Source organism: Mustelus asterias, unplaced genomic scaffold (assembly GCF_964213995.1).
Source record: "Mustelus asterias unplaced genomic scaffold, sMusAst1.hap1.1 HAP1_SCAFFOLD_4266, whole genome shotgun sequence".
Classification (NCBI taxonomy): domain Eukaryota; kingdom Metazoa; phylum Chordata; class Chondrichthyes; order Carcharhiniformes; family Triakidae; genus Mustelus; species Mustelus asterias.
The window spans coordinates 1-17865 of NW_027594211.1; the positions used below are offsets into that span (position 1 = coordinate 1).

At 56.0% G+C, this 17865-nt stretch overlaps 1 protein-coding gene across 1 annotated transcript; it reads right to left on the reverse strand.

Annotated features, from left to right (window-relative positions):
• Positions 1–64: 64 nt before the first annotated feature.
• Positions 65–15245, reverse strand: LOC144491034 (aspartoacylase-like; the record flags this gene model as incomplete). Its single annotated transcript, XM_078208710.1, has 4 exons — positions 65–1324; positions 5506–5615; positions 13927–14034; positions 15152–15245. Coding segments are annotated over 4 exons (528 nt in total), but the record flags the coding sequence as incomplete, so codon positions are not given.
• Between the last annotated feature and the right edge of the window lie 2620 nt (positions 15246–17865).

Below are 17865 nucleotides of genomic sequence, written 5' to 3' on the forward strand. Positions count from 1 at the left end.
AGGCAGAGAGAGAGAGAGCGAGGGAGAGACAGAGAGAGAGAGAAACAGAGAGAGACAGAGAGAGAGAGCGAGGCAGAGAGAGAGGGAGAGGGAGAGCGAGGCAGAGAGAGAGAGAGAGACAGAGAGGGAGAGAGAGCGAGGGAGAGACAGGGAGAGAGAGAAACAGAGAGAGACAGAGAGAGAGAGAGGCAGAGAGAGAGAGAGCGAGGGAGAGACAGAGAGAGAGAGAAACAGAGAGAGACAGAGAGAGAGGGAGAGAGAGAGCGAGGCAGAGAGAGACAGAGAGGGAGAGACAAAGAGACAGAGACACAGAGAGAGGGAGAGAGAGCGAGGCAGAGAGAGAGAGAGAGAGACAGAGAGAGGGAAAGACAGAGAAGAGACAGAGAGAGAGAGAGAGACAGAGTGGAGACAGGGAGAGAGTGAGAGAGAGAGACGGGGAGAGAGAGACAGAGAGAGAGATAGGGCAATGGAGAGAGAGACAGACAGAGAGAGACAGATAGTGAGAGAGGCAGAGAGAGAGACGGGGAGAGGAAGACGGAGGGAGAGAGAGACAATGAGAGACAGACAGTGACGGAGAGAGAGGCAGAGAGAGAGATAGAGAGACAGAGAGAAAAAGACGGAGAGAGAGAGACAGGGAGAGAGAGACACAGAGAGAGAGAGACAGAGAGAGAGAGAAAGACGGAGAGAGACAGAGAGAGAGAGAAAGACGGAGAGAGACAGAGAGAGAGAGAGAGAGAGAGACAGAGTGAGAGACAGAGAGAGAGACAGAGACAGAGAGAGAGACAGAGAGAGAGACAGAGAGAGAGAGAGAAAGACGGAGAGAGAGAGACAGAGAGAGAGAGAGAGAGACGGAGAGAGAGAGACAGAGAGAGAGAGACAGAGAGAGAGAGACAGAGAGAGAGAGAGAGAGACAGACAAGACCATAAGATATGGGAGCAGAATTAGGCCACTCGGCCCATCGAGTTTGCTCTGCTATATAATCACGGCTGATCAGTTTCTCAATCCCTTTTTCCCCCCGAGTTTCCCCATAACCTTTGACCCCTGTCCCAATCGAGAACCTGTGTCTGTGGCTGGAATACATGGGGAGGGGCCACAGGGTTGACCTGTGCTACTGAGAAGCCCCCTCGCCCTCTCTGTCCCGGCGTATGGGGGGCAGTCGGACCCTCACTCTCTCCGTCACACTGAAGGCTGTTCTCTTCTCGTAATAAGCTGACTCGTTGATGAAGATGGGATGGACGGTTCGGTCACCATCAAACGGGATGCTCCGTCCAGCCAGGGTCAGGAAGATGGGATCGCCAGGACGCAGTGGCAGCCAATCCCTGTCCTGAGGTCACAGAGAGAGCGGTCAGCAAGGTTAATCCCGGAGAGGCAACCCGGAGGGAAGGGGAACGGTATGAGGCATGGCGGGGAGGCGAGGGGGACTGGACAGAGTGAGGGTCAGTGCGGAGGGACTGGACAGAGTGAGGGTCAGTGCGGAGGGACTGGACAGAGTGAGGGTCAGTGCGGAGGGACTGGACAGAGTGAGGGTCAGTGCGGAGGGACTGGACAGAGTGAGGGTCACTCCGGAGGGACTGGACAGAGTGAGGGTCACTCCAGAGGGTCTGGACAGAGTGAGGGTCACTCCAGAGGGACTGGACAGAGTGAGGGTCACTCCGGAGGGACTGGACAGAGTGAGGGTCACTCCGGAGGGAATGGACAGAGTGAGGGTCACTCCGGAGGGACTGGACAGAGTGAGGGTCAGTCCGGAGGGACTGGACAAAGTGAGGGTCACTCCGGAGGGACTGGACAGACTGAGGGTCACTCCGGAGGGACTGGACAGAGTGAGGGTCACTGCGGAGGGAATGGACAGAGTGAGGGTCACTCCGGAGGGACTGGATAGAGTGAGGGTCACTCCGGAGGGACTGGACAGAGTGAGGCTCACTCCGGAGGGACTGGACAGAGTGAGGGTCACTCCGGAGGGACTGGACAGAGTGAGGGTCACTCCGGAGGGACTGGACAGAGTGAGGGTCACTGCGGAGGGACTGGACAGAGTGAAGGTCACTCCGGAGGGACTGGACAGAGTGAGGGTCACTCCGGAGGGACTGGACAGAGTGAAGGTCTCTCCGGAGTGACTGGACAGAGTGAGGGTCACTCCAGAGGGACTGGACAGAGTGAAGGTCTCTCCGGAGGGACTGGACAGAGTGAGGGTCACTCCGGAGGGACTGGACAGAGTGAGGGTCACTGCGGAAGGAATGGACAGAGTGAGGGTGACTCCGGAGGGACTGGACAGAGTGAGGGTCACTGCGGAGTGACTGGACAGAGTGAGGGTCACTCTGGAGGGACTGGACAGAGTGAGGGTCACTCCGGAGGGACTGGACAGAGTGAGGGTCACTCCGGAGGGACTGGACAGAGTGAGGGTCACTCCGGAGGGACTGGACAGAGTGAGGGTCACTCCGGAGGGACTGGACAGAGTGAGGGTCACTCCAGAGGGGCTGGACAGAGTGGGGGTCACTGCAGAGGGACTGGACGGAGTGAGGGTCACTGCGGAGGGAATGGACAGAGTGAGGGTCACTGCGGAGGGACTGGACAGAGTGAGGGTCACTCTGGAGGGACTGGACAGAGTGAGGGTCACCGGAGGGACTGGACAGAGTGAGGGTCACCGGAGGGACTGGACAGAGTGAGGGTCACTCCAGAGGGGCTGGACAGAGTGGGGGTCACTGCAGAGGGACTGGATGGAGTGGGGGTCACTGCGGAGGGAATGGACAGAGTGAGGGTCACTGCGGAGGGACTGGACAGAGTGAGGGTCACTCTGGAGGGACTGGACAGAGTGAGGGTCACTGGAGGGACTGGACAGAGTGAGGGTCACTCCGGAGGGACTGGACAGAGTGAGGGTCACTCCGGAGGGACTGGACAGACTGAGGGTCACTCCGGAGGGACTGGACAGAGTGAGGGTCAGTGCGGAGGGAATGGACAGAGTGAGGGTCACTCCGGAGGGACTGGACAGAGTGAGGGTCACTCCGGAGGGACTGGACAGAGTGAGGGTCACTCCGGAGGGACTGGACAGAGTGAAGGTCTCTCCGGAGGGACTGGACAGAGTGAGGGTCACTGCGGAGGGAATGGACAGAGTGAGGGTGACTCCGGAGGGACTGGACAGAGTGAGGGTCACTCTGGAGGGACTGGACGGAGTGAGGGTCACTGCGGAGGGAATGGACAGAGTGAGGGTCACTGCGGAGGGACTGGACAGAGTGAGGGTCACTCTGGAGGGACTGGACAGAGTGAGGGTCACTGGAGGGACTGGACAGAGTGAGGGTCACTCCGGAGGGACTGGACAGAGTGAAGGTCTCTCCGGAGGGACTGGACAGAGTGAGGGTCACTGCGGAGGGAATGGACAGAGTGAGGGTGACTCCGGAGGGACTGGACAGAGTGAGGGTCACTCTGGAGGGACTGGACGGAGTGAGGGTCACTGCGGAGGGAATGGACAGAGTGAGGGTCACTGCGGAGGGACTGGACAGAGTGAGGGTCACTCTGGAGGGACTGGACAGAGTGAGGGTCACTGGAGGGACTGGACAGAGTGAGGGTCACTCCGGAGGGACTGGACAGAGTGAGGGTCACTCTACAGGGACTGGACAGAGTGAGGGTCACTGCAGTGGGACTGGACAGAGTGAGGGTCACTCCAGAGGGAATGGTCAGAGTGAGGGTCACTGCAGAGGGACTGGACAGAGTGAGGGTCACTCTGGAGGGACTGGACAGAGTGAGGGTCACTCCAGAGGGACTGGACAGAGTGAGGGTCACTCCAGAGGGACTGGACAGAGTGAGGGTCACTCCAGAGGGACTGGACAGAGTGGGGGTCACTGCAGAGGGAATGGTCAGAGTGAGGGTCACTGCGGAGGGACTGGACAGAGTGAGGGTCACTCTGGAGGGACTGGACAGAGTGAGGGTCACTGCAGAGGGACTGGACAGAATGAGGGTCACTCTGGAGGGACTGGACAGAGTGAGGGTCACTCTGGAGGGACTGGACAGAGTGTGGGTAACTGCGAAGGGAATGGACAGAGTGAGGGTCAGTGCGGAGGGACTGGACAGAGTGACGGTCACTGCGGAGGGACTGGACAGAGTGGGGGTCACTGCAGAGGGACTGGACAGAGTGAGGGTCAGTGCGGAGGGACTGGACAGAGTGACGGTCACTGCGGAGGGACTGGACAGAGTGGGGGTCACTGCAGAGGGACTGGACAGAGTGAGGGTCACTGCGGAGGGACTGGACAGAGTGAGGGTCAGTGCGGAGGGACTGGACAGAGTGAAGGTCACTCCGGAGGGACTGGACAAAGTGAGGGTCACTCCGGAGGGACTGGACAGACTGAGGGTCACTCCGGAGGGACTGGACAGAGTGAGGGTCAGTGCGGAGGGACTGGACAGAGTGGGGGTCACTGCAGAGGGACTGGACAGAGTGAGGGTCAGTGCGGAGGGAGTGGACAGAGTGAGGGTCACTCCGGAGGGACTGGACAGAGTGGGGGTCAGTGCAGAGGGACTGGACAGAGTGAGGGTCACTCCAGAGGGACTGGACAGAGTGAGGGTCACTGCAGAGGGACTGGACAGAGTGGGGGTCACTGCAGAGGGACTGGACAGAGTGAGGGTCACTCCAGAGGGACTGGACAGAGTGGGGGTCAGTGCGGAGGGACTGGACAGAGTGAGGGTCACTGCGGAGGGACTGGACAGAGTGAGGGTCACTCCAGAGGGACTGGACAGAGTGAGGGTCACTCCAGAGGGGCTGGACAGAGTGAGGGTCACTGCGGAGGGACTGGACAGAGTGAGGGTCACTGCAGAGGGACTGGACAGAGTGAGGGTCACTCCAGAGGGACTGGACAGAGTGGGGGTCACTGCAGAGGGACTGGACAGAGTGAGGGTCACTCCGGAGGGACTGGACAGAGTGGGGGTCACTGCGGAGGGACTGGACAGAGTGAGGGTCACTCCGGAGGGACTGGACAGAGTGGGGGTCAGTGCGGAGGGACTGGACAGAGTGGGGGTCAGTGCGGAGGGACTGGACAGAGTGGGGGTCAGTGCCGAGGGAATGGACAGAGTGAGGGTCACTGAAGTGAGCCTGGACAGAGTGAGGGTCACTCCGGAGGGACTGGACAGAGTGAGGGTCAGTGCGGAGGGACTGGACAGAGTGGGGGTCAGTGCGGAGGGACTGGACAGAGTGGGGGTCACTCTGGAGGGACTGGACGGAGTGAGGGTCACTGCGGAGGGACTGGACAGAGTGGGGGTCAGTGCGGAGGGACTGGACAGAGTGGGGGTCAGGGCGGAGGGACTGGACACACACAGGGATGCAGTGCGGAGGGACTGGACACACACAGGGATGCAGTGCGGAGGGACTGGACACACACAGGGATGCAGTGCGGAGGGACTGGACACACACAGGGATGCAGTGCGGGGTTAGTGCAGAGAGAGACCATTCCGAAGAGCAGCAAAAGGCTGGTGTGAGCCTCAGCATGGGCCCGGATCCAGCCTCTCGATTGGGGACCAGTCACTGACCTGTCTCTCGGGGTGGATGACAGCACAGATCTCCCCGTCCACATCCCGGGGAAAGTCCACGTTCCTCACATGGCGATAGATATCCAATTCACATTCCGGGAATTCAACCCCTGAAACACACCACCGAATAGGATCCCACATTAATCTGGGATTGATACAGGGAGAGAGCGGGGCAGTGGGATTAGTTTGGGATTGATACAGGGCTATGGGGAGAGAGCGGGGCAGTGGGATCAGTTTGGGGATTGATACAGGGCTATGGGGAGAGAGCGGGGCAGTGGGATTAGTTTGGGGATTGATACAGGGCTATGGGGAGAGAGCGGGGCAGTGGGATTAGTTTTGGGATTGAAACAGGGCTATGGGGAGAGAGCGGGTCAGTGGGATTAGTTTGGGGATTGATACAGGGCTCGGGGGGGAGAGCGGGGCAGTGGGATTAGTTTGGGGATTGATACAGGGCTCGGGGGGGAGAGCGGGACAGTGGGATTAGTTTGGGGATTGACACAGGGCTATGGGGAGAGAGCGGGGCAGTGGGATTAGTTGGGGATTGATACAGGGCTATGGGGAGAGAGCGGGGCAGTGGGATTAGTTTGGGGATTGATACAGGGTGAGCGGGGGAAGAGCGGGGCAGTGGAATTAGTTTGGGGATTGATACAGGGCTCAGGGGGGAGAGCGGGGCAGTGGGATTAGTTTGGGGATTGATACAGGGCTATGGGGAGAGAGCGGGGGCAGTGGGATTAGTTTGGGGATTGACACAGGGCTATGGGGAGAGAGCGGGGCAGTGGGATTAGTTTGGGGATTGATACAGGGCTATGGGGAGAGAGCGGGGCAGTGGGATTAGTTTGGGGATTGACACAGGGCTATGGGGAGAGAGCGGGGCAGTGGGATTAGTTTGGGGATTGATACAGGGCTATGGGGAGAGAGCGGGGCAGTGGGATTAGTTTGGGGATTGATACAGGGCTATGGGGAGAGAGCGGGGCAGTGGGATTAGTTTGGGGATTGACACAGGGCTATGGGGAGAGAGCGGGGCAGTGGGATTAGTTGGGGATTGATACAGGGCTATGGGGAGAGAGCGGGGCAGTGGGATTAGTTTGGGGATTGATACAGGGCGAGCGGGGGAAGAGCGGGGCAGTGGGATTAGTTTGGGGATTGATACAGGGCTCAGGGGGGAGAGCGGGGCAGTGGGATTAGTTTGGGGATTGATACAGGGCTATGGGGAGAGAGCGGGGGCAGTGGGATTAGTTTGGGGATTGATACAGGGCTATGGGGAGAGAGCGGGGCAGTGGGATTAGTTTGGGGATTGATACAGGGCTATGGGGAGAGAGCGGGGCAGTGGGATTAGTTTGGGGATTGATACAGGGCTATGGGGAGAGAGCGGGGGCAGTGGGATGAGTTTGGGATTGATACAGGGCAATGGGGAGAGAGCGGGGCAGTGGGATTAGTTTGGGGATTGATACAGGGCTATGGGGAGAGAGCGGGGCAGTGGGATTAGTTTGGGGATTGATACAGGGCTATGGGGAGAGAGAGCGGGGCAGTGGGATTAGTTTGGGATTGATACAGGGCTATGGGGAGAGAGAGCGGGGCAGTGGGATTAGTTTGGGATTGATACAGGGCTATGGGGAGAGAGCGGGGCAGTGGGATTAGTTTGGGGATTGATACAGGGCTATGGGGAGAGAGCGGGGCAGTGGGATTAGTTTGGGGATTGATACAGGGCCATGGAGAGAGAGCGGGGCAGTTGGATTAGTTTGGGATTGAGACAGGGCTATGGGGAGAGAGCGGGGCAGTGTGATTAGTTTGGTGATTGATACAGGGCTATGGGGAGAGAGCGGGGCAGTGGGATTAGTTTGGGGAATGATACAGGGCTATGGGGAGAGAGCGGGGCAGTGGGATTAGTTTGGGATTGAGACAGGGCTATGGGGAGAGAGCGGGGCAGTGGGATTAGTTTGGGGATTGATACAGGGCTATGGGGAGAGAGCGGGGCAGTGGGATTAGTTTGGGGATTGATACAGGGCTATGGGGAGAGAGCGGAACAGTGGGATTAGTTTGGGGATTGATACAGGGCTATGGGGAGAGAGCGGGGCAGTGGGATTAGTTTGGGGATTGATACAGGACCATGGGGAGGGAGCGGGGCAGTGGGATTAGTTTGGGGATTGATACAGGGCTATGGGGAGAGAGCGGGGCAGTGGGATTAGTTTGGGGATTGATATAGGGCTATGGAGAGAGCGGGGCAGTGGGGTAAGTTTGGGGATTGATACAGGGCTAGCGGGGGAAGAGCGGGGCAGTGGGATTAGTTTGGGGATTGATACAGGGCTATGGGGAGAGAGCGGGGCAGTGGGATTAGTTTGGGATTGATACAGGGCTATGGAGAGAGCGGGGCAGTGGGGTAAGTTTGGGGATTGATACAGGGCTAGCGGGGGAAGAGCGGGGCAGTGGGATTAGTTTGGGGATTGATACAGGGCTAGCGGGGGAGAGAGCAGGTCAGTGGGATTAGTTTGGGGATTGATACAGGGCTAGCGGGGGAAGAGCTGGGCAGTGGGATTAGTTTGGGATTGATACAGGGCTCGGGGGAGAGAGCGGGGCAGTGGGGTAAGTTTGGGGATTGATACAGGGCTCGGGGGAGAGAGCGGGGCAGTGGGATTAATTTGGGGATTGATACAGGGCTATGGGGAGAGAGCGGGGCAGTGGGATTAGTTTGGGATTGATACAGGGCTATGGGGAGAGAGCGGGGGCAGTGGGATTAGTTTGGGGATTGATACAGGGCTCGGGGGGAGAGTGGGGCAGTGGGGTTAGTTTGGGGATTGATACAGGGCTATAGGGAGAGAGCGGGGCAGTGGGATTAGTTTGGGGATTGATACAGGGCTATGGGGAGAGAGTGGGGCAGTGGGATTAGTTTGGGGATTGATACAGGGCAATGGGGAGAGAGCGGGGCAGTGGGATTAGTTTGGGGATTGATACAGGGCTATGGGGGAGAGAGCAGGTCAGTGGGATTAGTTTGGGGATTGATACAGGGCTATGGGGAGAGAGCGGGGGCAGTGGGATTAGTTTGGTGATTGATACAGGGCTATGGGGAGAGAGCGGGGCAGTGGGATTAGTTTGGGGATTGATACAGGGCTATGGGGTGAGAGCGGGGCAGTGGGATTAGTTTGGGGATTGATACAGGGCTATGGGGAGAGAGCGGGGCAGTGGGATTAGTTTGGGGATTGATACAGGGCTATGGGGAGAGAGCGGGCAGTGGGATTAGTTTGGGGATTGATACAGGGCTCGGGGGGGGGAGAGCGGGGCAGTGGGATTAGTTTGGGGATTGATACAGGGCTATGGGGAGAGAGCGGGGCAGTGGGATTAGTTTGGGGATTGATACAGGGCTATGTGGAGAGAGCGGGGCAGTGGGATTAGTTTGCGGATTGATACAGGGCTATGGGTGGAGAGTGGGGCAGTGGGATTAGTTTGGGGATTGATACAGGGCTATGTGGAGAGAGCGGGGCAGTGGGATTAGTTTGCGGATTGATACAGGGCTATGGGGAGAGAGCGGGGCAGTGGGATTAGTTTGGGATTGATACAGGGCTCGGGGGGGAGAGTGGGGCAGTGTGATTAGTTTGGGGATTGATACAGGGCTATGGGGAGAGAGCGGGGCAGTGGGATTAGTTTGGGGATTGATACAGGGCTATGGGGAGAGAGAGGGCAGTGGGATTAGTTTGGGATTGATACAGGGCTTTGGGGAGAGAGTGGGGCAGTGGGATTAGTTTGGGGATTGATACAGGGCTATGGGGAGAGAGCGGGGCAGTGGGATTAGTTTGGGGATTGATACAGGGCTATGGGGAGAGAGCGGGGCAGTGGGATTAGTTTGGGGATTGATACAGGGCTATGGGGAGAGAGTGGGGTAGTGGGGTTAGTTTGGGGATTGATACAGGGCTATGGGGAGAGAGTGGGGCAGTGGGATTAGTTTGGGGATTGATATAGGGCTATGGAGAGAGCGGGGCAGTGGGGTAAGTTTGGGGATTGATACAGGGCTAGCGGGGGAAGAGCGGGGCAGTGGGATTAGTTTGGGGATTGATACAGGGCTATGGGGAGAGAGCGGGGCAGTGGGATTAGTTTGGGATTGATACAGGGCTATGGAGAGAGCGGGGCAGTGGGGTAAGTTTGGGGATTGATACAGGGCTAGCGGGGGAAGAGCGGGGCAGTGGGATTAGTTTGGGGATTGATACAGGGCTAGCGGGGGAGAGAGCAGGTCAGTGGGATTAGTTTGGGGATTGATACAGGGCTAGCGGGGGAAGAGCGGGGCAGTGGGGTAAGTTTGGGGATTGATACAGGGCTAGCGGGGGAGAGAGCAGGTCAGTGGGATTAGTTTGGGGATTGATACAGGGCTATGGGGAGAGAGCGGGGCAGTGGGATTAGTTTGGGATTGATACAGGGCTCGGGGGAGAGAGCGGGGCAGTGGGGTAAGTTTGGGGATTGATACAGGGCTCGGGGGAGAGAGCGGGGCAGTGGGATTAATTTGGGGATTGATACAGGGCTATGGGGAGAGAGCGGGGCAGTGGGATTAGTTTGGGATTGATACAGGGCTATGGGGAGAGAGCGGGGGCAGTGGGATTAGTTTGGGGATTGATACAGGGCTCGGGGGGAGAGTGGGGCAGTGGGGTTAGTTTGGGGATTGATACAGGGCTATAGGGAGAGAGCGGGGCAGTGGGATTAGTTTGGGGATTGATACAGGGCTATGGGGAGAGAGTGGGGCAGTGGGATTAGTTTGGGGGTTGATACAGGGCAATGGGGAGAGAGCGGGGCAGTGGGATTAGTTTGGGGATTGATACAGGGCTATGGGGGAGAGAGCAGGTCAGTGGGATTAGTTTGGGGATTGATACAGGGCTATGGGGAGAGAGCGGGGGCAGTGGGATTAGTTTGGTGATTGATACAGGGCTATGGGGAGAGAGCGGGGCAGTGGGATTAGTTTGGGGATTGATACAGGGCTATGGGGTGAGAGCGGGGCAGTGGGATTAGTTTGGGGATTGATACAGGGCTATGGGGAGAGAGCGGGGCAGTGGGATTAGTTTGGGGATTGATACAGGGCTATGGGGAGAGAGCGGGCAGTGGGATTAGTTTGGGGATTGATACAGGGCTCGGGGGGGGGAGAGCGGGGGCAGTGGGATTAGTTTGGGATTGATACAGGGCTATGGGGAGAGAGCGGGGCATTGGGATTAGTTTGGGGATTGATACAGGGCTATGGGGAGAGAGCGGGGCAGTGGGATTAGTTTGGGGATTGATACAGGGCTATGGGGAGAGAGCGGGGCAGTGGGATTAGTTTGGGGATTGATACAGGGCTATGTGGAGAGAGCGGGGCAGTGGGATTAGTTTGCGGATTGATACAGGGCTATGGGTGGAGAGTGGGGCAGTGGGATTAGTTTGGGGATTGATACAGGGCTATGTGGAGAGAGCGGGGCAGTGGGATTAGTTTGCGGATTGATACAGGGCTATGGGGAGAGAGCGGGGCAGTGGGATTAGTTTGGGATTGATACAGGGCTCGGGGGGGAGAGTGGGGCAGTGTGATTAGTTTGGGGATTGATACAGGGCTATGGGGAGAGAGCGGGGCAGTGGGATTAGTTTGGGGATTGATACAGGGCTATGGGGAGAGAGAGGGCAGTGGGATTAGTTTGGGATTGATACAGGGCTTTGGGGAGAGAGTGGGGCAGTGGGATTAGTTTGGGGATTGATACAGGGCTATGGGGAGAGAGCGGGGCAGTGGGATTAGTTTGGGGATTGATACAGGGCTATGGGGAGAGAGCGGGGCAGTGGGATTAGTTTGGGGATTGATACAGGGCTCGGGGGGGCGAGCGGGGCAGTGGGATTAGTTTGGGGATTGATACAGGGCTATGGGGAGAGAGTGGGGTAGTGGGGTTAGTTTGGGGATTGATACAGGGCTATGGGGAGAGAGTGGGGCAGTGGGGTTAGTTTGGGGATTGATACAGGGCTCGGGGGGGAGAGTGGGGCAGTGGGGTTAGTTTGGGGATTGATACAGGGCTAGTGGGGGGAGAGTGGGGCAGTGGGATTAGTTTGGGGATTGATACAGGGCTAGTGGGGGGAGAGCGGGGCAGTGGGATTAGTTTGGGGATTGATACAGGGCTATGGGGAGAGAGCGGGGCAGTGGGATTAGTTTGGGGATTGATACAGGGCTATGGGGAGAGAGCGGGGCAGTGGGATTAGTTTGGGGATTGATACAGGGCTATGGGGAGAGAGCGGGGCAGTGGGATTAGTTTGGGATTGGTACAGGGCTATGGGGAGAGAGTGGGGCAGTGGGATTAGTTTGGGGATTGATACAGGGCTATGGGGAGAGAGCGGGGCAGTGGGATTAGTTTGGGGATTGATAGAGGGCTATGGGGAGAGAGCGGGGGCAATGGGATTAGTTTGGGGATTGATACAGGGCTATGGGGAGAGAGCGGGGCAGTGGGATTAGTTTGGGGATTGATACAGGGCTATGGGGAGAGAGCGGGGCAGTGGGATTAGTTTGGGGATTGATACAGGGCTATGGGGAGAGAGCGGGGCAGTGGGATTAGTTTGGGGATTGATACAGGGCTATGGGGAGAGAGCGGGGCAGTGGGATTAGTTTGGGATTGATACAGGGCTATGGGGAGAGAGTGGGGCAGTGGGATTAGTTTGGGGATTGATACAGGGCTATGGGGAGAGAGCGGGGCAGTGGGATTAGTTTGGGGATTGATAGAGGGCTATGGGGAGAGAGCGGGGGCAATGGGATTAGTTTGGGGATTGATACAGGGCTATGGGGAGAGAGCGGGGCAGTGGGATTAGTTTGGGGATTGATACAGGGCTCGGGGGGGACATCGGGGCAGTGGCATTTGTTTGGGGATTGATACAGGGCTATGGGGAGAGAGCGGGGGCAGTGGGATTAGTTTGGGGATTGATATAGGGCTATGGGGAGAGAGCGGGGCAGTGGGATTAGTTTGGGGATTGATACAGGGCTCGGGGGGGAGAGCGGGGCAGTGGGATTAGTTTGGGGATTGATACAGGGCTATGGGGAGAGAGTGGGGCAGTGGGGTTAGTTTGGGGATTGATACAGGGCTATGGGGAGAGAGTGGGGCAGTGGGGTTAGTTTGGGGATTGATACAGGGCTCGGGGGGGAGAGTGGGGCAGTGGGGTTAGTTTGGGGATTGATACAGGGCTAGTGGGGGGAGAGTGGGGCAGTGGGATTAGTTTAGGGATTGATACAGGGCTAGTGGGGGGAGAGTGGGGCAGTGGGATTAGTTTGGGGATTGATACAGGGCTATGGGGAGAGAGCGGGGCAGTGGGATTAGTTTGGGGATTGATACAGGGCTATGGGGAGAGAGCGGGGCAGTGGGATTAGTTTGGGGATTGATACAGGGCTATGGGGAGAGAGCGGGGCAGTGGGATTAGTTTGGGGATTGATACAGGGCTATGGGGAGAGAGCGGGGCAGTGGGATTAGTTTGGGGATTGATACAGGGCTATGGGGAGAGAGCGGGGCAGTGGGATTAGTTTGGGGATTGATACAGGGCTATGGGGTGAGAGCGGGGCAGTGGGATTAGTTTGGGGATTGATACAGGGCTATGGGGAGAGAGCGGGGCAGTGGGATTAGTTTGGGGATTGATACAGGGCTATGGGGAGAGAGCGGGCAGTGGGATTAGTTTGGGGATTGATACAGGGCTCGGGGGGGAGAGCGGGGGCAGTGGGATTAGTTTGGGATTGATACAGGGCTATGGGGAGAGAGCGGGGCAGTGGGATTAGTTTGGCGATTGATACAGGGCTATGGGGAGAGAGCGGGGCAGTGGGATTAGTTTGGGGATTGATACAGGGCTAAGGGGAGAGAGCGGGGCAGTGGGATTAGTTTGGGGATTGATACAGGGCTATGGGGAGAGAGCGGGGCAGTGGGATTAGTTTGGGGATTGATACAGGGCTATGGGGTGAGATCGGGGCAGTGGGATTAGTTTGGGGATTGATACAGGGCTATGGGGAGAGAGCGGGGCAGTGGGATTAGTTTGGGGATTGATACAGGGCTATAGGGAGAGAGGGGACAGTGGGATTAGTTTGGGGAGAGAGCGGGGGCAGTGGGATTAGTTTGGGGATTGATACAGGGCTATGGGGAGAGAGCGGGGCATTGGGATTAGTTTGCGGATTGATACAGGGCTATGGGGTGAGATCGGGGCAGTGGGATTAGTTTGGGGATTGATACAGGGCTATGGGGAGTGAGTGGGGCAGTGGGATTAGTTTGGGGATTGATACAGGGCTATGGGGAGAGAGCGGGGGCAGTGGGATTAGTTTGGGGATTGATACAGGGCTATGGGGAGAGAGCGGGGCAGTGGGATTAGTTTGGGGATTGATACAGGGCTAGGGGGGAGAGCGGGGCAGTGGGGTGTATTAGTGGCTGTGTGTAGTGGGACAGGTACACTATGCTAATTGCCATTTCGTACCTTTGTTAAACATTTCCACAAAGTCCAGGGCAGTTTGGACAATTTTCCTCATCCGTTCCACATTCTCAGCTCTGACCACTCCGTGCGATTGAGGTCCCAGTTCAACACCTGTCGATAAATCCAGATATCCGACTTTCATCAAATCTCTCGGCCCTCAGAACTCCTTCCTGTAACCTCCTCCAGCCCCTACACCCCTCCCTATCCCTGTACCCTCCTCCAGTCCCTACACCCCTCCCTATCCCTGTACCCTCCTCCAGTCCCTACACCCCTCCCTATCTCTGTAACCTCCTCCAGCCCCTACGCCCCTCCCTATCCCTGTACCCTCCTCCAGTCCCTACACCCCTCCCTATCTCTGTAACCTCCTCCAGTCCCTACACCCCTCCCTATCTCTGTAACCTCCTCCAGCCCCTACACCCCTCCCTATCTCTGTAACCTCCTCCAGCCCCTACACCCCTCCCTATTTCTGTAACCTCCTCCAGCCCCCTACACCCTCCCTATCTCTGTAACCTCCTCCCGCCCCGACACCCCTCCCTATCTCTGTAACCTCCTCCAGACCCGACACCCCTCCCTATCCCTGTACCCTCGTCCAGTCCCTACACCCCTCCCTATCTCTGTAACCTCCTCCAGCTCCTACACCCCTCCCTATCTCTGTAACCTCGTCCAGTCCCTACACCCCTCCCTATCTCTGTAACCTCCTCCAGTCCCTACACCCCTCCCTATCCCTGTACCCTCCTCCAGTCCCTACACCCCTCCCTATCTCTGTAACCTCCTCCAGTCCCTACACCCCTCCCTATCCCTGTATCCTCCTCCAGTCCCTACACCCCTCCCTATCCCTGTACCCTCCTCCAGCCCCTACACCCCTCCCTATCTCTGTGACCTCCTCCAGCCCCTACACCCCTCCCTATCCCTGTACCCTCCTCCAGCCCCTACACCCCTCCCTATCTCTGTAACCTCCTCCAGCCCCTACACCCCTCCCTATCTCTGTAACCTCCTCCAACCCCTACACCCCTCCCTATCTCTGTAACCTCCTCCAACCCCTACACCCCTCCCTATCTCTGTAACCTCCTCCAACCCCTACACCCCTCCCTATCTCTGTAACCTCCTCCAACCCCTACACCCCTCCCTATCTCTGTAACCTCCTCCAGCCCCTACACCCCTCCCTATCTCTGTAACCTCCTCCAGTCCCTACACCCCCTCCCTATCTCTGTCTCATTTTGTCACTTACCCAAGTCATGTCTGGCCACTGAAGTGACGTCGTACAAGTTGGTATCTTTTAACTCGAGAGCTAAGATCCTACATTCATAGGCCTCCACGGTCCGCTGTAAGTGGATGGAAAGAAATTTACATTGAAGTTGTTGGCATGAAGATTGTCTGAAAGTAATTAATTATCTGTTAGAGGGAGAGAGATATCTGAGCTTTGAAGTAAAGGTCGGAGGAACGTCTGAGGGAGTGGGAGAGAGGGTGAGAGGAGGTGGGAAGGAGAGAACGTGGGAGAGAGAGAGAGGAAGAGTCATAGAGTCACAGAGGTTTGCAGCATGGAAACAGGCCCTTCGGCCCAGCTTGTCCATGCTGTCCCTTTTTTTAAAAACCCCTAAGCTCGTCCCAATTGCCCACATTTGGCCCATATCTCTCAGAAAGACTCTTAGTACTGTCGAGGATCAGAAGGACCTTGGGGTCCGGGTCCATAGGACTCTAAAATCGGCCCCGCAGGTGGAGGAGGTGGTTAAGAAGGCGTATGGTGTGCTGGCCTTTATCAATCGAGGGATTGAGTTTAGGAGTCCGGGGATAATGATGCAGCTATATAAGACCCTCGTCAGACCCCACTTGGAGTATTGTGCTCAGTTCTGGTCGCCTCACTACAGGAAGGATGTGGAAAAGATTGAAAGGGTGCAGAGGCGATTTACAAGGATGTTGCCTGGATTGAGTGGCATGCCTTATGAGGATAGGCTGAGGGAGCTCGATCTTTTCTCCTTGGAGAGACGTAGGATGAGAGGAGACCTAATAGAGGTATATAAGATGTTGAGAGGCATAGATCGGGTGGACTCTCAGAGGCTTTTTCCCAGGGTGGAAATGGCTACTACGAGAGGACACAGGTTTAAGGTGCTGGGGGTAGGTACAGGGGAAATGTTAGGGGGGAAGTTTTTCACACAGAGGGTGGTGGGCGAGTGGAATCGGCTGCCGTCAGTGGTGGTGGAGGCAAACTCAATAGGGTCTTTTAAGAGACTCCTGGATGAGTACATGGGACTTAATAGGATGGAGGGTTATAGGTAGGCCTAGAAGGTAGGGATGTGTTCGGCACAACTTGTGGGGCCGAAGGGCCTGTTTTGTGATGTGGTTTTTCTATGTTTCTATATCCCTCTATACCCATCGTACCCATGTAACTATCTAAATGCTTTTTAAAAGACAAAATTGTCCCCGCCTCTACTACTGCCTCTGGCAGCCCGTTCCAGACACTCACCACCCTCTGTGTGAAAAAATTGCCCCTCTGGACACTTTTGTATCTCTCCCCTCTCACCTTAAACCTATGCCCTCTAGTTTTAGACTCCCCTACCTTTGGGAAAAGATATTGACTATCTAGCTGATCTGTGCCCCCCATTATTTTATAGACCTCTATAAGATCACCCCTCAGCCTCCTACGCTCCAGGGAAAAAAGTCCCAGTCTATTCAGCCTCTCCTTATAACTCAATCCATTAAGTCCCGGTAGCATCCTAGTAAATCTTTTCTGCACTCTTTCTAGTTTAATAATATCCTTTCTATAATAGGGTGACCAGAACTGTACACAGTATTCCAAGTGTGGTCTTACCAATGTCTTGTATAACTTCAACAAGACATTCCAACTCCTGTATTCAATATTCTGACCAATGAAACCAAGCATGCCGAATGCCTTCTTCACCACTCTGTCCACCTGTGACTCCACTTTCAAGGAGCTATGAACATGTACCCCTAGATCTCTTTGTTCTGTAACTCTCCCCAACGCCCTACCATTAACTGAGTAAGTCCTGCCCTGGGTTCAATCTACCAAAAAGCATCACCTCGCATTTGTCTAAATTAAACTCCATCTGCCATTCGTCAGCCCACTGGCCCAATTGATCAAGATCCCGTTGCAATTGGAGATAACTTTCTTCACTGTCCACTATGCCACCAATCTTGGTGTCATCTGCAAACTTCCTAACCATGCCTCCTATATTCTCATCCAAATCATTAATATAAATGACAAATAACAGTGGGCCCAGCACTGATCCCTGAGGCACACCGCTGGTCATGATGTGGAGATGCCAGCGTTGGACTGGGGTAAACACAGTAAGAAGTTTAACAACACCACGTTAAAGTCCAACAGGTTTATTTGGTAGCAAAAGCCACACAAGCTTTCGAGGCTCTAAGCCCCTTCTTCAGGTGAGTGGGAATTCTGTTCACAAACAGAACTTATAAAGACACAGACTCAATTCACAGGCCTCCAGTTTGAAAAACAACTCTCTACAACCACCCTCTGGCTTCTGTCAAGAAGCCAATTTTGTATCCATTTAGATACCTCACCCTGGATCCCGTGAGATTTAACCTTATGCAACAACCTACCATGCAGTACCTTGTCAAAGGCCTTGCTAAAGTCCATGTAGACAACATCAACTGCACTGCCCACATCTACCTTCTTGGTTACCCCTTCAAAAAACTCAATCAAATTTGTGAGACATGATTTTCCACTCACAAAGCCATGCTGACTGTCCCTAATCAGTCCTTGCGTCTCTAAATGCTGTAGATCCAGTCTCTCAAAATACCTTCCAACAATTTACCCACCACAGATGTGAGACTCACTGGCCTGTAGTTCCCAGGCTTTTCCCTGCAGCCCTTTTTAAACAAAGGCACAACATTTGCCACCCTCCAATCTTCAGGCACCTCACCCGTGACTATCGATGATTCAAATATCTCGGCGAGGGGACCCAC